At 37.3% G+C, this 21,984-nt stretch overlaps 1 protein-coding gene across 6 annotated transcripts in view; it reads left to right on the top strand.

Annotated features, from left to right (window-relative positions):
- LOC145974711 (uncharacterized) overlaps nt 1–21,984 on the top strand; it is a 145,586-nt gene that overhangs the window by 76,686 nt on the left and 46,916 nt on the right. Inside the window, exon 1 of one of the 6 annotated variants that reach the window (XM_083104722.1) lies at nt 5,648–7,652. The exons of the other annotated variants lie outside the window; for them this stretch is intronic. Coding sequence (XP_082960848.1) covers nt 7,530–7,652 — 123 coding nt within the window. The 5' untranslated portion in view covers nt 5,648–7,529. Of the gene's footprint in view, nt 1–5,647; nt 7,653–21,984 lie in introns of those variants that run through there. 6 annotated transcript variants of the gene reach the window in all.

The raw sequence follows: 21,984 nt of genomic DNA, 5'->3' as shown, positions 1-21,984 counted from the left end.
ACATTTTATTAGAAATCAAAAGACTGCTTTTTTTCAAATTTAATTCGAAAGTATTTTAAAATTTCGGAGAGGTAATAAATTCATTAAATTATTTTATTTTTAATAAATTATATTATTATTTATTATTAAGTTTTAATAAATTATTAAATAAATTATTATTAAACTATTAAATAAATTAATAAAATTATTAAATAAATTATTAAATAAATTATTATTAAATTTTTAATAAATTCATTAAACAGAGGGAAGGTAAAAAATTCAAAGCAGTATTTTATAAGAAAGGTTAATTATTTCTAATCTAATTTTGCTAGCTCTATAGTGGAATTAAAAATGGCCAACGATTCAAGCAGTCCAAACCGATGCGAGTTTGTCATCGTATATTGAAGGTGTATCGCTATATTCTGATGAAATAACGCGGCATATAAAACGGATTTATTGGACGCGCGACACGACGGAATAAACGCCGATGGTGCAACGAAAGTGCACGTTGCGCAAGCTTCTTATGAAACGGTCTGATTTATGGATTTGCAGGGTAACGTCGAATAACACGGGTATATATAATACAACTATGAGTCTCTTTGATAACCTTGGTTAAAAGATTGTTTCGCTTTCAGCGGTTCTTTCTACCTTATATAAAGCTAATTACATGAAGAAAAGAATCGAGCATTATTCCATGCAGCGAAGACTTACCAACTATTCTTATGATTCATCATTTATATACATTTATGATAGGTTCTGTTATTTATTTATATATTAGAATTTTTAAAGAGATTCTATTTTTTTATAAATCTTCTTAAAGATTTTTTTATATGATTTATTTTTTTCTGCGGTTTAATTTTTCAATATATCCTAAAGCTAGAGAAATAATTATAAATAGATATATTTTTATGTTTTAATATATTTCCTTATTTTATCTTTCGTTTTTAATAATATGATATAATGTATAAACTTTTCTTATTTAATTTTTTTTTAATTTTTTGGAAAGATTTATTTATTTATTTTGTATTTTGATTTTTTAATATATTTAATAGATTTTAATATATTCCAGAGCTAAGAATAATGTTATATAAATACAGATATATGTATTTATATTTTAATATATTCATTATTCTCACTTTTTCGCTCGTATATATAATAGATATCCATTTTTAATAAATGAAAGAAGAACACGTCAATGTATTCAAGGTGTCGTCGACCTTACATTTTACCATTAAGCCACAACAGTATCCTATAACATTATACGTTTTAACTCCATGTAAAATGCAGATGCACCATCGAATGTGGGATGAGAATGGGCCCGAAGACCTCAAATTCCTTCGCCGGCGTGGGAGTTTACGAGCGGATCGTGGCCTCCGGGGGGAGAAAAGACCCCGAATAGGTGCGAACGGGAACGATACGTCTCTCTTCTTTTCCCTCCGATGAGTTTCGCGAGCCATCGAAACGCTAGTGTGTGATTTTTCTCGATTCGAGACTCGATCGATCGACAGCTCGCTGCGAATTAATAATCCGCCAGTTTTCTACGGGAAGAACTTCAGGTTCGAAGCTAAACTTCTTCTTTTTTTTATAGAATTATAGCGTCAGGACGCCAAAGTTGAATGGCGACTATTGTATGTTTAATTCATGCGTGGCTTCGAAACCTTGTCGGATTCGTTACAACGGGATTGTCTCTCGACTTCCGGCTACCACCTTTGTGTTTCTCACTCTATAGAGTATCCCGAAACCGTTGCTTAGATACTAGAAACTTGACAAAAATCATAAATAACAACTCGGCATAAATAACGCATTTATTTTAACGCTCAAGAGGGCAGAAAAGTAAAAATACCTGATTAATTAATTATTATAATATAATAAAGTACGAAATTATAAATTAATTAAATCCCGATACAATTCTTTAGAATAGCATAAAGATATTATTGCTTAATCTTTGCTCGATCAAAGAGTATTGTACTCTAACAGAATCTTGTCGTTTCAACCTTTTTGGGACATATATACTTTTATATCGCTCGTAAAATGTCCCATGGTGTGTTTTTATGGCGATATAAGATACGACTTTTGATTGATTGGACGAAAGGAATAACATCTTCCTCTTGAAAATGAAGATACCTCTTCGTAATCATCTCGCACCCACGCGTAACACGGAAGGTTCAGATGCAGCATACGTCATTTTATCGATTTTTGCAATCTTTATCCAGCGATCAGATCGAGAGAAAAAAAAAGGTGCGTTACTTGTGAGTGACCTGACATTGTTATACTTGCTCGTGTAATGTCAGTCATTAGTCCCACGAAGAAAGAATCTATCAAAAGTCAGTCGTACATTTCTTACGTGAGATATTTGATCCTTAAAAAAACGGAGAGATATCGAGAATCTAAAATATTTATTTCATACTATTCTTCGTTATCTTATATAATTTATCTCTTATCTAAAAGTTAATTATTTTATATATATTGTATAGAGCAATTATTTCATACATATATGGTATAGTGTAGATTTCATATATATTGTATTAGCGTAAAATGTTTATTGTATGGTAGGCTCTCTTACAGGTTAATGTTGAATGAGATTGCAATCGTGCTACATTTCAGCGTTTATATAGTTGTACTGGAATCCCGTGTGAAACATTTGCACATTATCTTGAAATCCAAACATTGTTTCAAAATCCTTTTATAATAAAAACTTAAAATTCCTTAAATATTTCTTTATATAAAAAAATAACCTTACTGACAATATATCTAAATAGCACTGTATTTTATTAATTAATTATTTAAAATACATATATTAGATATCAAGATATTTTAAAATAATTAATTATTATATGTATATATATTTTAATTAATTAAAATAATTAATACATATTTATTTATTAATTATTGTTAAGAAACATATTTATATATTATATTATTTTGTATTATATATTATGTTATATTTTATGTTATTATATTATATTATTTTATATATTATTTATATTTTATATATTATTTTATACTAGATATCAATTTTTTTAATTAATTGATTAATTAATATATGTACATATATTTTAATTAATTAAATAAGTAGTATATATTAATTTATTAATTAATGTTAAATATATATACATATATATATATATATATATATATATATATATATATATATGATCTGAAAAATATCCTCTCATTGTCAGAGCTGAAAAACAAGATAGACACAAAGAGGATTTTCAATCTTCTCTCATCTCCTGTGATTTCAGACAGTTTTGCGTCTATGTTTCGCGAGCATTTGTGTTTAGTGGCCGATAACGCGGTTGCTTGTCCCGGATCGAGTGCCGGTCGACGGAGGCAAAATCAATTAACTTCGGCGACACGTGTGTGCGTAGCACGCGCGTGTGCCGTCGCACGTGCGCGCGCGCGCACCGTAGTAAATGCGTAGTACGCGACGTGCGCACGATAGCCCTGCGTATACAGAGTGCGACAGAAATCACGAACCTTTCGCCCTCGATTCTGCGACAAACTCAAAGCGAGCTCTTTTTGGTGTTAGAACATTTCGAGGCTTCTTCATTCGCCATGAAATATATCGCAAATCGAGGTATCGTGTCGACAAAATCTCGAAATCGATATATTAAAAAGATTCTGGTATCCAATGTCAAAAAATTGTTTTCTCAATTTCTTATAATTTAAAGACAGTTTTGATAATATTGATGATATATGATATATTTTTTAATAATCTTTTAATAATTTTAATAATTTTTTAATAATATATTTTTTAATAATTATGATATATTTTTTAATGATATATTTTTTAATAATCATTTACGAAATATTATTAGTATCGGTGCGACTTTAGCGACACCCTGTATATCATGGTCTGTACGAGGCGCCTATAATGCGTGCATTAGCCGCGTGGGTTGCTATGGGCAACCCGTGACTAACACACGTTCCAGCATCACGTCTCCTACCCTTCTCCTCTCACCCTGCCCCTTCCCTTTTCCCTTCTCTCGCTCCATCTCTCTCTTTCTCTCTCATTTTCCTTTTTTCTCTTCGGTCGATCCCTTTCTACCGTTCATTCTCTGCCTATCTTGGATTCAGTGACGTAACAGTCAACGTATTCGAACTCGAGAAGTCAATAGTGGGGAAAAATTTTGGGTTTCATAGCGTTACGTCATCGCGTGATTATGCGATTATGTGAAGATAGCGTCTCTATTAAACTGCTAACGACGAGCTTGTCTTGTCTCTTTTTTTTTAATCGATTATACTGTTAATTGAAGATCTTCGTAAGAAATTTAAACACTCGCGATGTGAAAATTTATAAATTAATTTTCTACGAGTGTTCCCAGCAAACACCAAATAACAGTTATATAACTGTTAGTTATAATTTCCCACTCAACAATATAACTGTTACATGTTATGTAACAGTTATATTGTTGAGTGGGAAATTACAACTAACAGTTATATAAATGTTACTTGGTGTTTTGTATGAACTATACGTGTAGATTATGTTAAATAGAGAAGGAAGGAAAATATGTCTCCCTCGATGGAATAGAAATAGAAGAGGAAAAATGTAAGTGATGGGTGCTGATGAAGCATCCGATCGTGCCTGAAACCGCATTCCACAAATTACTCGGTACGTTACTGGGGGCCATCTCTCTTCGTTCGCATGCGACACGTTTATCCTTCTCAGGGACACCCGCTCGTTCCCTCCTCTTCTCGCCCATTCCATCTTTTTCTCCTACATTTTGTGCCCTAGGTTAGCATCTGGCGTCCTCGTCGTACCTATTAAAATACAGCGGTCCTCCTTCTCTTCAGGGATGGATCTACACAACGAGACTCGAAGCTTCAGATGCCTCACGCGTAGTAATTTTATGCATGGATGTTTGTCAATTTTTTCGAAATTTCATATCGCGCAAGATGGAGAAAAGAGAAGCTTCTCGTTGACTTGTATTTCTTGTTTATTTTAGGAACTCCTAAAAATATAAGCTCGATGATGTTCACCCCTGTTTCTCTTTGATCCAGGGATGCACCGCATTTCATTTCGACGCAACGACGCGTGACCGAATCGCTTGCACAATGTTTTCTTACGAGGTGTCGAATATCGATTTTACGATACACAACACGTGCGTCTAGTCGATGGTCTAGCGAACGAGAGATCGAGTTTCTCAGCCTTCCATGACGACAGTTATCGATGCATATCCCAAGATAATTAATTGTCGCGTGTGTTGGATGCAATCGTGAGGAAAACGAGAGGTTCTCTGATGTTTCAAGATGCATAGATTGTATATCTGAATTTTAAATAAATAGAAAAACTTTTTACTATCTACTACTAATTACAATTTATCTCGATAAAATTGTTAAAATGGAAAATAATGATGGGTCCTTTAATCAAGTAATATAAAATAGAAAAAATTTTTTTATTTTATTATTGAAATTATCTCGTGAGAGATGTCAATGTTTAAAGTGCATCATCGATGTTCTTGCTAAAAAAAATGTTTTTAATTATCAATCAGATTTAATTCTCTACGTTTATTCATTTACGTTAAACATCAGGGATTGAATCTGGGGAAATATACGGATCTGATCGAATCAATGTAAAAACAAAGCCTCTGTTTGCGGGGACCCCTCAGGACGGTGCCTGGGTCTCCGCTGAAGGGAGATCGTCCCTGAACTCATGGCAGCGTCGCGCGGAAGGGAAGGAGTCATGGAACTCGCAGAAGAGGGGGAGGACCATGTCGTGGTGGGGGTGGATGAGGCACCAAAAGAGAAGGAAAGAGATGGAGAACGGATCTGTCGGCTACCAAAAGGGAGATGGAGAACCTTCGACCATCACCCCCTCGTTGGAGAACGCTCTCCCCTCTTCTCTGCTCGGCTCTAGCGTTGCCTTCCGGCCAGCCTCGGACAAAGAGAGAGAGGAAGAATAACGGCGAATAGAGCGAGAAGATAGCTCTCTAACATAAGAGAATGAACGGGAGAAGGAAGAACATTGGAATGCGCGCTGGAGGGAGATAACGCGAGTGTCGGAGGAGAAGGAAAGAGAAAGTCGTCGCGGACGCGGGAGAAAGAACAGCCATGGAAAATGAACAAAGAAGGAGAGAGACGGGAGTGAACAATTCCGACTGTAACGACGTCTGAATCATGTCAAGAACACGAATTGGATAAAGGCGATGAATCGGAAAAACAGCGGAGACGATGACTCTTTCGAAAAAGAGAAGGAAATAATAGCCAGAAGAGACCGTCAAAAGGAAAGAGGCAACAAGAGTGCCAAAAGGTGACGGAAAAACTTAATCTTGCAGGATCAAAAATACAATCGTGGCGTTTCCAGGAGAGGACGAGAAGCTCAGGTCCCTCGAGAAGAGAGATGGAAGGATCCAGCGGGAATTTTGAAGGGAGAGAAGGAGAGACAGGCCAGGGCATGGGGCAAATCGACGAGTTGGAGGAAGAGGGAGAATGAGACAGACGGAGAGAAGGAGAGAGGAAAGTGGACTATTCGGGGAAGGGGGACACCCGAGGAGAGAAGGGTAAACGGGACGCGGGGAGAGACGGAAAAAGAGAGAGAGAAAGGGGGCGAAATGGAGCGAGAGAGACGGAGATGAAGAATAGAGGGACCAGGCAGCGAGTGCGCCCACCAAGCCGCCTCCATACCACCTCCAGCATTCCCAGCCTGCACACACAGTTGCAGCTGCACCGCGGCAGTGCGTGGCTCCGCACATGCGAGACTGCGCGAGGATCTCCTTCTCTCTCGCGTGCATGTGTGCGTTTGTATGGACGTGTGTGCAATGCATGTGCGTGTATAAATATATATTTGTATTGCGCGACGCGCAACAATCGCGTCGCCGTCGTGCAGTTTTACCGCGACGCCGTCTCTCCTCGTGGAGTCCTCGACTCCACCATCGCCGATCATTACTCCCGGACACGGGTGAGCTCCCGTGGCTCCAGCTGGGCCTCCGAAGATCGACGGCCAACATCGTGAATTCATAATTCGGGACGGATCGATGTGCCGACCCTCCGTCCATCCGCTTCCGCGATAGACGGCTTCCCGAAGTACGCGAGGTGACGTTGACGAGCTTGACGTGGATCCACAGACGCAGGAGATTCATCTCGAATTGACACCTGAGAAGCAGATTCGAGGGAGAAGGAGAGATTCGTCCCGAGTCCGGGGTAAAGTGCGAGAAGTGCCCGGCTTTTTCTCTCTTCACGCATCCTTTTCCCCGGCGAAGCACGTGCGAATCGCGACGAGAGAGGTGCAACTATCGATCGCGTCCCTGTTTCGGTCGCAATCTCGAAAAGCGCGTGTCTCGTTAGCTGGCTCGGCTAACGAGAGAGAGAGATAGAGAGAGAAGGAGAAGGAGAAGCTGACATTTCGCAAATGTCAAACGCGCTCCCATAATTTCCGCGTAATCGGAGCGTGGCCGATGAACGATAACGAGTCGAAACTCGTTTCTTTCTTCTCGAATCGAGAGTGACAGACACGCTAGAGTCTAGAGTGATGTCTCGAGACACGTGATTCGGAGGAGGCGATCGAAAGAATTGAAGTCGACGAAAAAGCAAGCGAGGATTATCTCATTATGGATTGGATGAGGAGGCAAGATATCAAGGAGGAGTCGCAGGAGGTCCCTAATCTAGCCTTGACACCGGAGGATGATGACGAGTGTTACTTTGAGGAAGAGACATCGATAGACGAGGGAATGGTATGTGAACTTTCACACGCAAAATTCTTGCAAATTTGATTTAATTTTGCATCCTGCAAAAAAAATGTTATGCTTTTAATGAATTATTCTAAAATAGGCACTCTCTTTATTAAAGGGTGGGAAATCGATGTTGACAATTTGTTGGATTATTTACATAACGAGAAATCGAGCATTATATCTATATTAATTATAATTATCCTATTTGATTGAAACATAATATATTTATATAATATATGTATAAACATATTATAAATGATTGAAAATCGAGATGAAATTAGTATTTACATTAAAATCGTACAATCTCTGGAATTTGATCGGAGATCAAGTCTCCATCACGTTTCTTCGCTCGATCAAGGAAATAGAAACTTGCATATCCTAGTTTCGAGATTTCAAGAAATGGACTTAATAACAGTTATACGCAAACGAGAGCGTATATCTCGATATCTACGTTTATAAATATTATGCTATGCTGTTATCGATCGCCTGTTCCAATGGTTGCAATAATCGTTTTGCGGTGATTATCGGGAATATCAATAACTCGCGATTCCACGTATCTCGTGTCCTCCTTAATTATATCTCAATTACGCTTTCGCGTCTATCGTGAGTTTTGTGAGATCTATTATCGCGACGACTGATGCAACAAAGTCTCGAATTTTGTAAAGGCCAGACATAATTGCCAGGGGTGGGTGCTGATCGTTAGGGCGTTCGATTATATGCCGTCCTTTTCTCCCAATCCTGGTACGCGAGTTTAAGCCTCACATTACGCGACAATTTTTTCAGCAACGACCCTTTATCATTATATAATAATATATTATCATGCAATGATATTTCATAGAATGGCACTTGTTACAAGTATTGCCAAAATAGCAACGAGTTGGATCGATCCAGGAATAAAATTTATTCGGCGAGATTAAAACGTATAGTTTCTGTAAGAGCACTTTTTTTGGCAACTATTTTGATTTATTATCGACTTACTGTTCGCTTACTTTCCTTCGCGCGATGCAAAGTGACTTTACTTTACATCAATAAACGTCTCGCTCTGTTAGCGTGAATCAGGCTTAAACTAGGGCGGCGAGAAAATGGGCTCGAGTATAAAATTACGGGCGAATCTACTACTGTTACGGCCATTGTTACCCCCAAAGTGGCCGCTTGAATTACTAACCGCCGAGCGCAGAGCTGCACTTGGTTCCCTCGCTGCGAAATTGCGTGCGTGCGTGCGCTTCGCGCGCAAATGTTTAACGGGGACAAAGAGCCGCTCGCGGCGCGACGATAATCTAAAAATTATACGAGATCACCGGGGTCACGTATTGAACGTTCGGAGGTCGAGAATCATCCCTCTCTTCGCGTCCAAGTCGTGACGTTTAAGATAGTGTGATCCATTTCGTCCAAGTCGTCCAAGTCGTGACTTCTTTGATCTCCTTAATCGAGGCGATGTGGTTAATATTGTCGACTTGAGAGCCAAGGAATAAAGGTTGACATCAGCTTTCTCGGCAGATTTTTAATTTGAGCTTGCTCAGCATATTGAGAATTTAAAAGTCACTGTTCTTTAACTTTCTCCAAAAGGTTGAAAAGGAAAGGGCAGCGCTAAGGCAATTGTGTCAAGTTTTGGCGACATGCCGACTCGGACGGAAATGAAGGAATGAGAGGAAAGGTTGCGTTTTCGTTCTTTCTTCGACTTTCCTGGCTCATCTTCGATAAGAACGAGCGATAAGTTACTCGAAGCCACTTCGGAAACCCTGGCAACGCTGGAGGGTTCCACGATGATTCAGCGCCAGCTGCGTCCTCGAAGGAGGAGGAGGAGGAGAAGGTGAAAAAGGAGGAGAAGCGCCTCGAAATTTGTTAGTCAAAAACATCGAAAATGCATCGATCCCTCGGATTAAATGTGTACGTCATCCGGAGTGGAATATTCAACGCGGTAAATTTCCACCTTGTGTTAATCCACTTCCTGCTATCTTCTTGGGCGATCGTATCGGCCGGAAGTGTATCGTCGTGACTGGAAAACAGACGGGCAACATAGAGATAGATAAACTAGTAGTCACGACAGTACTCGCTATCAAAGTGACAGTAGAACAGCTGATATCAAACATATGTTTCAACGCTTTGCGTGCGATGTATTATTTTCTTGAAAGTTCATTTATTTTATGTAATAAATGTTTATCAATCGCACCTATCGCTGTCGCAAGAGATATACATGTAATTATTTATTAAATTACATTAGCGTCTCGCGTGTGGTGGCTATTAATAGTAAAATTGTCTCTTTGAAAAATCAATTTTAATTTCCGAAGAAAAAAAAGTTGATTCTAAAGTTTCCTGTCAAATATATTTGAATCAAATTTATATTCAACTCCTCTTTCTCTTGCACTGTAATCTAAGTTTATCTCAACGTCGCACAAGTTCGGTAAAATTCATGCAGCTTGCTTCCGAAAGTTTACATTAAACGCGACAAAAGTTTTCACATTTTCAGTCAATATTTCACAAAGCGACGGAATATTTCACATCTGATCTTTGCGGAATAGCCTGCAATATGCGTGCCGAAACAACGGGGTTGTCCGGAGATTGAAATATAATTTCAATCATTGAAAGAGAGAGAGAGACAGCGCGATAAAGGACCGATGGAGAATCTGGACGAGCGAAAGAGAGGAGACGGAAGAGAGAGCGAGGGTGTCTGTCGCTCGGAGCACCGTCCATAGACGGAAAACGGGGGATGATAGGCCGACCAGTCGCCCTATTCCACCCCACCGGCCACGTCGGGGATGAAGTATGACTCACCCGCCACCCCTGTGTTTTTCGGCTCGCCGTGACTCCCCCAGTCGTTGTGTCGTTGCCGAATCTGCTCTCGTCGACCGATCACCCCTCGTCGCCCCTTATTGCCTCGTTGGAGCCGGCGAGAAAACGAGCATTATCATAATCCATGACGACAGCGGCGAGAAGAAAGATGCACTATCGGGATGATGACTATCGCGTGCAGGCTCAGGTGTCCGAACGTCATTGTTCGTGACGTCGCGTTTCGTTTGCTCGTTACCAAAGTCGGGGTTCCGTTCCTTTCGGGAGCAACGGGTCGTCATGGACGATCAGTGGCCGGAGTTAATTCGAATTTTAGGAGAGGAAGAATGTGCCAGCGATATGAGGGAGATTGTATTTCACAATCTCTGCGTGTGCTCGCCAGCTGGAAATAATAGGAACTGACGATAAAGGGTTATTGTTACAATGCACATTCTTTTTATTTTTTTATTTTTTTTTATTTTTTTAGGACTTTTGTAGAGAAAAAAGTGTAATTACTATTTATAGAGTTTGAGATTTTATATATATATTAACAAAGAAGATAAATTCAAATTAAATAAAACAAAGCTACTCTTTTCTATTTTATAAGATTCTCATACCGTTTAGAAACAAGAGACTCGGGTATGTCTGCAGCATATTTAGTTCCATCGTTAAGTGGGACGGAGAGTATCTCACAGCATGACATCGAACTAAAAAGAACAGAATCTAATCCACACGTGGCGCAGACAGGAAAAAGATCTAATTTACATATGGTGGAACCGACGTCACCGCTGTGATTTAGCAAATTAATCTCGTTATTTTTATTCTTTTTTTTTTACACATATACAGTGTCCAAAAGATTGGGCTCGATGCCTCAACGAAATTTTAGAAATGTTTGCGAGCAACAAAACATTTTTTTTAGACATTTTTCACCGAATTGCTTTGCTTTTAAAGCGCAATTTCCCTCTGCACTCGCAAGTTTCTCGTTTAATTTGTACTTTGCAAAATTTGCAATCGGCGAGAAAAAGGTTTCGAGAGATTCGCAGCGTCCGATCGAATTATCCTCGAGGGTTCGCCCTCTTATCGCGTCTGCGATTCTGAATTTCGTTGGGGAACACCCTCTCATTCAATCGTCTCGTGCTTCGTGCGAGTCGAGGGACGGTTCGCGATGTCGGAACGAGATTACGGGGCGCGGTCCCTTCGAAGGTTAGGTGGAGAAACGCGGATTTATGCCTTCCGTATGGACTTACCGCACTCGTGGACGAGGGAATGCACTTTCAGGTGATCATTATTGCTGTCACAAAGGAGTGGAGAAGGGGAGGGAGGGGGAATCGCGACTCGGACCCCGTCCATCCATCGCGGGGGCGGAGGTTATTTACCGTCATTGTCCGACCGATCGATACCGCGCGAGCGGAGAATTATCGCCACCCGGTATAGTCGAGGAACTCCACCCGTCTTTTTATATTTTGGTTTCAATTATAGGGAATTGGCACGAGCTTGTCACAGGCTCGTAATAAGTGCGCTCTCCCGTTCGTTATCGATTTTTCCTCTATTCCCTCGCGCTTATTCGTAATTATTGAATTATATATTAATTTAATGCAATAATTATGAATTATATATTAATATAATTTTTTTCAAGAGTTTAATACAGCCGTGAATATAATATTAAGCTTATCTGGAAGCACCTATAATCACGTGTAAGGACAATCTGCGAAAAAGAGAAACTTCAGATTTTTTTGTTTTATTGATTTATTTGTTTTTATTTAATTCTTCCGTTTTCTTAATTAAGAAAATTTGCTTTCTTTTCTTCCATTCTCATTGTGTGTAAGCTTAGGCCGGGTCTACAATAGATAATTTAAGCCCTAAGAAATTGACCAATCACAATCAAGTATGAAGAGAATACTCGACTGTGATTGGTCAATTTTTTAAAGCTTGGGGCTTAAATTATCTATTGTCGGGACTTACATGGATGATTTTCGGGGATCTCGAATATTTTTCTCCCTCGATACAACGTGCTCTCGTCTTTGCTTCTTCATTCGACGCCTGCTCAAAACATTGGGACCCCTCGAGTCTGGCGCCGGGCAATAATAAACCGCACGCCCACGCGAACAAGGTTCTTCTCCATCGTCGGGCTCGCGAATCAAGGCCCGCATCACGGAATCGCGCCGAACGTATCTTACGAAATGTATGCGTGAACGAGCAAAGGGGGAATTGATTCTGGTGAATCGCTCAAACATCTGCTCGTCGCGTTTAAAACGCGCCGCGACCTCGGATCAAGAATAATTTTTTATGCAATCGCGGCTCCGAAAGAAGCGCTGACTACGACCGCTCGTCGCGAATTTTGTAACCTCGTCAGGCGATGACAGAATCGATCGAATAAAGTTGTTGTAATGTCGAGAAGTCCGTGTTTAAGCTTTCAACACTCTCGTAATATCTTTGCCATTTTTTCTTCCAAACGTTTTTCAAGATACTCCACTACCTCTCGATGTAGCACTTGACATATTTCTCTCGACACACCGATGAGAGACCTTATTTAAGACAGAATAGACTGAGCACATTGTTTACGTAGCGTCAGAACGAAATGCGAGAGTAGAGATCAGCTGCTACTTTTAGCCGAGGTGGAGGAAGAGGAGGATCTTAATTGTCAGACCGCGTGGTATCATTAGACTGCTGATGCGGAGCAACAGCTGATCAAAGATTATTAACAAACGTCGAGGAAGATCTATTATAATACGACCTACGAAGATGATATGGCGTCCATTGGGTGAACGATTGGATTGTATAAACGACGAATCGTAAATTCAATCGGTAGTACTGTTGTCACGTTCAGGAATTTGTGTGTGAAGCGCGGGCGGCCCTTTACCTGGCCTGATTAGGTCTACTCGCTCCGAAATGTCATTTATCACCGAACGGGGACCGCTCCAGGGAGATCCAGGGAGCCGATGGGACCCAAAACGGGAGACCACACCGTCACAAAAGGCCTCCGCGAGGCTTCCACGAACGACCGCTTAAACGTCGCGTTGCCGGAGAAACAGTTTAACCAAAACCACATCCTCGCTTCTCGCCTCGTGATAAATATTTGATCTGCGTGAGAATTCGCTTTAATTAGGATTATCGCCTTCGGTAATTTTCGCAAATTAACTATAGTTAATTAATATTTAATTTAAAAATTACACGTGTTAAAAATATATTCAATTATTTAAATCTATAATTATATGAAAAATAATTCACGAAAAGAAAATTTAGATTTTTCTCTCAACAAATAAAAATCTGGTCATACCTCTCATTTCTTTATTTTCATCGATAGAGAATAATCTATAAAGTTTATTTTTTTCACTATATTCCCGTCATATAAAATATTTGGATTTTGATTAATAAAGATTTTTAATATGCATCATTTTTATAAAACTCGCGTATAAAATTTAATTATGATTAAGAGTAAAAATCAGCCTTTTGATTTTCAAGGTAATAACAAGAAATATGTGTGAATCTATTTGTTCCAAGGAAAAATCGAGATTCCTTATGTATCACGATTCATGATATGTCGAAAGTGTTGATAAGGCAAGAACTGCATCGTAAACATTCTAACAGAATTTATGCTAAACACCATCGTTTCTCTCTCTTTCTCTTTCTAGTATTGCTATTCCATATTTAACGAGCTCCACATCACGCTCTTTCCATTGTACGTTACAAGATAAGACTCTCCCCTACCATCTACTCGAAGGAGGGTATCATCTTTCTCATTATAAGCTCCTCGACGCGAAATGAGAACGTAACATAAGAGCCGGTTATGAAAATGCATATTTCGTCGAATATCACCGTTATGCATTTTTGAGCGTCAGCGAAAGAAACACGAGCAGAGAAACTACACATCTTATCTTGCCCTGAGTACAGTTTGTGATTCATATTTGGTTCAACAATAGATATCATTAGCGAGACATATAATTAATTTTATGCACTTATGCAGAAAATAAATTAAATATATATTTTTTAATAAATGAATTAAATATATAATTTATAATAAATAAATAATACAAGACATATGTATTCGATCTGTAAAGGACAATATTTTTTTACCATTGTTGGAAATTAGAATCATCATATTTTATTCGTGTATCCTTTCCGAGTCATCTTCTTGTACCCCAAGGAACATTACGAGGAGCCTGTACTGGTTCAGAAAAGCCACATGTGTCCCTAATGTGTGCGCGGACGAATGGTACTTATTTCTCCTTCGTGGCCCTCTGCTCTTTTGTATGAGATTCTTCTCGCCGAGATCCCTCTCTCGTATTTCTCCATAACATTGAAGGGACTTCAGGGCCGGCGCCATAAACACTCGTTTCAATCCACAGCGATTGTAACGAATTTTTGATGATTTTTATCGACCGCTCTTCTCTTCTCTTCTTGTCACATTTTGCGGACACGATTACTCTGCTAAAGTGTAAATTCCATATATGTATAATAACGAAATTAATTGAAATTAATTGTAAGCAGGATAATTTCGATATGCGATGAAAATATTCTTCAAGCGTCTTTCAACGAGATCCTCTCTCCCTGAAGAGACAAGGACACGGCGGAGAGACAATAGGAGGATTACGGGAGCTCCTCGTACCTCCTCGTCATTCAGTGCTCATCGCTCTGCTTGTACTCGACACAAAGGAGTGCTTTTTCGAGGAGAGAAACAGCGATGCCGCGCTCAAGCCGGATTAATCGACCGAAACGAGGAGCGCGCGAGGCCGGATTAATCGACCGGGACCCGCGGATCGCTCGTCATTCCGCATGACGCGTTTTCCGCAGGGTGCCATTACAAGCAAAAGCACTTCGATTATTTAATATATTTCGGTTCACGTTTGTTGTTCAGCAGGATAGATCGGATCCGCATCTGCGTTTCTGAAAAGTATATTCATGTAATTGAATGAGAAACATATATATAAATGATACATTTGTGTGTGGAAAGAGATGAAATTTTATGTTTTATGTTAATTTTTTTTATTTATTATTTGGAAAACAATTATCCTAAAAAGACAATAATAACCACTTGTACGTTTTTATTTCTAATGCAAATTATTGGAACTAATTCTTTGAATCGTGAGATCAGGTTTAAATATATGGAAAATATATGAAATGCAATAATTAATATTATTTATCAGATTAATAGTTATAAAAATATGCCAGAAATTCTTATTTGAAATAATCAATATTTTCTTTTCAAATTGATATTATTTTAAATATATCATTTCTAAATGTATCATTTCCAGTTTTATATAATAAAAAAGTAAACAAAATAAATATATATTTATTTTAAAAATAATTTAATATTTATCTAATTAATTATTTGAAAAATTTTTAAAGTGAAAATACATATTAAAAATACTTATTTCTGGTTTATAGAATTAATATATAGAAAATATTGAATTATTATTTTACGTTAATTATTTACAATTTAGTAAAACAGATAAATTTATGTGAATATCTTTATCTTCTATTTTTTAAACAATATTTTTCGCCTACTTTTGCAAAAAGTTTGTTTAATTATTTCATGTTTATTTATTATAAAGTGTACTTTAAAATTTTTTTAAAAAGCGATAAAAAGAATTATGGTTTAAGAAATACAATTTTTCAGAATTTCCCGAGAATTTCGCATTCTGGGAAAGTCTTGCGAAGAATTTAAACATTCCAGCAGGTTTATCGCGACGAGGATTGGTAGAAGCAAGGAGATAAATAGGGAACGAAGAGACAAAGAGCTGGACAAAGTGCAAGACTAGATAGAAGGGTTTGCGAGGTCATGGTCAGCCAACTATGCTCGGTCACGTGAAGCTGCGCGAGCTTTTCGCGTCGAGTCACGAAACTCCCTCACGCCAACTTGCGTTTTCAGTATCGCTTCCCACGCTCTCCACTTCCTGCTGTCGCAAGCCTGACTAATCGATTCGGGCAGATCGAACGATCGATAAGCTGTCGCTATCCGAGATATCTCGATGCCGGGTCGCGACTCAAAGAACTCGGGAAGAAAACGAAATGGATCAAATTGTAGCATATAATTTATTTACAGACTCTCAAAGTATCGAATCGAAAGACGCTATCTTTCGTTTTTATTCTTATTTTATTTATAATTAATTTGATAAATATTAAATTACATTTGTTGTTTTTGTAGATTAATATTAAATATATAATTATTAATTTTAAAATAAATGTAATATTTATTTTGCTTACTTTTTTTATTAATCTTTTTACTACATAATACTTGAAGTGATACAAAAAATAGTATATTTAAAATAATCAGTTCGAAAAAAAATATTGAACATTATTTCAAATAAGAATTCCTGATATATTTTTAAAACTATTAATCCAACAAATAATTTTAATTATATCGCATTTCAAAATATTTCCTATACATTTAAACCTGATGTCTCATTTTACAAAAATCAAATTTTTAATTACTTACTTTTAAGCAAAAAGAAAACACTATTCAAATAATTACTTTCAATAATTTGCATTTAATTAATTTACCTCTTCAAAAACACACTTCTCGAACATCTCGATATTATTGCGTCACGAAATCTATTTCGGATCCTCGTTGGAGGCTGCTCGATCTATCATCATCGCCGCAAAGGGCCCCTTCGGATGCATTTGTGTTTATCGTCTTCGCCCTACATATCGCCGGCGGGCGATTTTTATTTTCGTCGACGAGGCGATCTCATCGCAACGCGACACCGGGAGTCCCCTCGTGCCATTTTTACGGCGTAATTACCGAGATCGAGCCCGAGAGATCGTTCAACGCGTCGCCAAGATATACCCCCGCACTTGCTACTAATTAAAAAAAAATCCCCCTCATCGGCATATTCATTACCCGCGTTGATGATATCTTACGTAACGTCGATTGGTATCTTCACGCTTTCGACCGTATTATCACGCGCTGTCAATTTTACGATCATTATTAAGTGTAACATTTATCCTCTTTTTCTTTTTTTCGCTGATTCAATCGGCCCTTTTATTCCCCTGAGGAAGGAAATTATTGTAATCCCGAAAGACTTGTAATAATTTTAACGGGAGATTTTACATTAAATGCGAAATAAATAAATAAATAAATAAACTTGAAATAATTTTAATGGAATATTTTATGGAAAAATGAATAATTTTATGGAAGACTTTATATTGAATGCGAAAACGTAAATTTAGCGGTGGGAATTTTAGGAAAGAATATAATTTATAAGTCTTTTTAACGCGTTGATCGCCTAAATTGATTATTAAGTTTGTTCCTCGCGTATATTTGCATATAATAGAATGTTACGTGTATAATTTAATGGCTAACATACTCGTAGATTATTAGATCTCGATCGATTCTCAGGATCCTATACGTGTATGTATCGATAAATGCACAATCCAGAATGCACCGATAACCATCTACAGATACATAAATTTATAGATCGTTTGATCTAAAGATCTCGTTGGTCCATAAATTATCGGGGTGCGATGGGTTCTCTCGTTCGGATAGATCAGATAGATTACTAGATTCACAAGCTTCATAAGCTGGAAGAGAGAATGTTTCGAGATCTACAGATGATATCGTTCGTTGGATCTTTCTCTTCTGCGACTCTTTAATAAACGATTACACTTTATAAAGCGAACCTATAATCGAGAAATAAAATTGATCGTGAGTTTAATTAGAGTCTGATTAAAAATTTTTAACAGATGACTATTGAAATTCAAATAAGAATAAAACGTCAAAATTTATTTCATTGTTTGCTAAAAATATCAATCATATCAATGAATAAAAGCTATTTATACTTTTAATTTCTGAAAAATATTTTGTAAAAATTACAAGTATTTTATAATAATAAATTTAATTGAAAAGATAATGTATTAAAAATTTAACCTATTAAAAAGATAACGTGAGAAGACATTTTAATCGCTTTCTTAGAGAGCGTAGAGCTTTTTTAGCAGAGCGTTATCGCGTAAAATCGAATCTTCTCGCGCAGGAAGAGGTTTAATCGCTCAATAATTATAATTTTCACGCGTCTATTTATAACTGGATATAATTGCGCTCCTTTCGATTAGAACTATTCACGCTTAGATCGCGAAGGTTGCCAGCAAAATGCAAGCCGGGCAGATGTCGAGCAGCTGCCGCGGCAAATTGCTTTCGTGCCTTGCATTTAATTCGCGATCGGTTGTCTTCGCTCGAGGCCGAGAGAGAGAGGGCTAGGCTCCGTCCGAAAGTTCCCGCAGCTGTCTCCGAATAGTGTCGACAACGATGCTGTCGTTCGCCTATTGACCCTTTTAACGGTCCTCTATGCGCTCGACTTTAGCTCATTTCGCACTCGTCGACGATATTCGCCCCCTCCTCCCCTTCTCGATTCGATCACAAGATGTCTCGATAAAATTACTTAATCGATCTCGTTAAAGATTTTCTCGAACATCACTTTTTTGTATTAATTATTCGATTGAATTTATTATTTTTTTGTATCAATTATTCATTCATCAAGTATCTATAATTGACAATTATATGCATAAAATAATTGTCAGTTTTTGTACGTTTTTTCTCATTTTTTATAGAAAGAGAAATTTTTTCCTGCGATAAAAATAAGAGACAGTGCATTTTAGAGGATTTATGGGACATTACGCATATCATTTCAGCGATATTGGCGCGTGCCCGTGCATATAATTTCGGGGGGCGGGGGGGATACGCAGTTTCTCTCTCTCTCTTTCTCTGCGATTGCGGCGGTAAAGTGACCGCGCCGGACGGAATAAATTCGCGTGTCTGTCGAGGGTAGATAATGGGAGTTTATCGTCGACGCGTGTCTCCCGTAGTCCCGAGATTAATTGGAAATTTAGGATAAATATGGCCGGTCCGCGAAGAGGGAGAACGATCAATATAATTACATCGCGTTAATTTATTTATTTGTGGGTATCATTGTTAAAAGGTGATAGAATGTTATGAAAGTTTGATAATTATTTTCATCGAAATAAAGAGAGAATTTCGAAATTTTTTTTATGTCTTCTTAAAAATATTTTTTTTTAAATAGCTTCGACAAAAGTAAAGTATCAAGGTAAAATTTTTTTTACTCAATATCAGTCCCTATTTTCCGGTAAAAATATCTGCATGTGAAATATTCGTACTTAACATATATTAGTGGTTTTCTTTTGTTAAGTTAAAATATACACTTCCCTTAATGAAGTTCTCTAAAAACTCTCTACCCTTAACAATATTGAATAATCAAATTTTTCTTTTGATAAAGTAATAAAAATCTCATCAAGAAATCACAAAATATGCTCCTGAAAAAATAAACAAGATGATGCGCAAGATATTAGAATTGTTGAAAGCATTAGCTCTGAAAATACAAGGTGGGCATCGAAATTTGAGGGCGACTCTCGGACCATCAACCCTCGCTACGACAACAAGGGGCGGAATGTACCGGGTGAAAAATGCGGACGGGGCAGCGCGTGGGCGAGACACGGCCAACGTAAACACGCAGGAACGAGCCACGCGCATCTCTCGACGCAGTAAGTTACGGCAAACGGCACCTCGCCTATTTACGTGGATTCATAAGAAGAACACGCGCGAGGGGCTTGGGCGGAGAACCACGCCTAAACGCATAAAAATATCGGAGTGCCGTGGGCGTCCAGGAGGACCAGCAGTTCTTCGTCTACTAGTCCTCGAAATGATGAATACCAGAGTTCCTTGTCCTCCTAATTTCTTTTTTCTTTTTTTGAGGGGAAGGAGGAGACTGGACGAACAACATGTGAGAGATGGTATGTCGAGTTTTACGGCCCTAAGCCATGAAAGCACTGGACATGCGACAATATTAATATGTTCTTGCCTCTTGAAATGTGCATCGTATTGATTTTATTCCGAGAGGAAGAGGCAGAGAGTCGAGTTGAAAGAAAATATTAAAATAGCGAATGGTTATTGAATTAGCGATATTGTAATTTTTGCGTTTTTAGATTGGCAGATTCTTCTTTTTACAATTAGAATTTTAATAAAAATAATTAATTAAAGCTTTGAAAGAAAAATTAGTAATTAATATCCATATTATAAAAAAATCAAAGAAAAGAGAATTATATAAAATTGAAGAAATTTTTTTAAATTATTATTCTTAATTCAACTTAATGAAAAATTTAGTTTTGTTAATGAAAAACAGAAACTATATTTTTTATTTTTCCATTTTATTTAAAATTATTTTTAAATATTAAATTTTAAATTAGATTAATTAGGACAAAATATAAAATAAATTAATTTAATAGAATAAAAATTATAATTATTATTAGAGAAATAAAAAGAAATATTCATATTACAAATATTATATACAGAATAAAAGAATATTTTAGAAAAATATTTGTAAATCGATAATAATTATCGATTATTAATTTAACTAATTCTGCTAAACATTAAAAATAGGTGTTAATCTATTATTATTGATTTAAAAAATCAAATCTTACTTTCAATCATTTAATAATAAAATTAGTATAAAAAATATTCATGATTAAAATGATTTTTAATTAGAAGTAAATTCTATAAGAATGAAAATCATAATTGATTTTTACATTACACATTCTGTATACATGTGTGTAAAAATTAATTAAATTGGAAAAATTATACGTGTGTAAAAGTTTCGAATTTTTTATCTTTTTTTTATCGTTTTTTTCTTTGTTGTAATTTAAGTTTCATTTAGAGTTATAAAACGGAGATGGAAGTACCGAAGTGCGAACTATCCCCCTTTATAGCGGGGAATCGTCCGTCGCATCAGCCGGTAGTCGCTTCCGCTTGTCCAGACATCCCGTCGTTGTTGCTTCTTGAAGGTGCGCTTTTGTCGCCTCTTGGAGATGCGACGTGCGATCGGAATAAGAATGAACAGAGTGGCTCGTCTGGATTATGCCCAGCAGTGTCTCCCAGTCCTCCTTCCTCTCAGAATATATAATCGCTTCCGAGGAAATCGTCGATCCTCTCGTATTATTTACGCAACGAACGCCTATTAATGTCTGTCGGTCGCTCGATTTATCATAAAACAGGAAACTTAAATGAGGAACGAGTAAAGGTGTAAAATAAAATATATTAATTATTGAGATTCTTATTATTAATTCGATATAAATTGATATAAATTGTGTCGATATAAATCGATAATTTGCTCGTGACGGAATCTAAGCTGTCCTTTTTGCGTTTATCTAGCTCGTTAATAGTCATTTTAATTCTACTTGTGAATTTATTCCCGCAAGAAGGGACAAGAACGAAGACACAACATTATATTGAGAAAGCGTTGATGGCGCTTTAGCAGTAATAATAGACCTCATCGACAGTTTGGTCACGTTGCGGTAGCGAGTGCAGACGCCCCTTTGAATATTTAATACACTTTATTCAGGAAAGATGGTCACTGGTACTACGTGTCGTAATAGAAAAGTGTTATCACGCTTTACTCCCATAGATGACTTTAATATTGTTGCCATATAACGCGACTTTGTTGCGAAGTTTTGCTTCATACTTGCCCTCGGGTGTAAAAAGAAATTCGTTTATTATCATGGATATTATCGTGGTATTTTGCATTAATTTAATTTTTTTATAATGCATACTTATACAGGATGTCCC

The sequence above is a fragment of the Camponotus vicinus genome, unplaced genomic scaffold (genome assembly GCF_025532165.1).
Source record: "Camponotus vicinus isolate PSW18456_S1 unplaced genomic scaffold, iyCamVici1.0 SCAF_7, whole genome shotgun sequence".
In the NCBI taxonomy this organism is placed as follows: Eukaryota; Metazoa; Arthropoda; class Insecta; order Hymenoptera; family Formicidae; genus Camponotus; species Camponotus vicinus.
The sequence above is the reverse complement of the archived record's forward strand: the minus strand, read 5'-3'. Positions and strand labels throughout refer to the sequence as shown.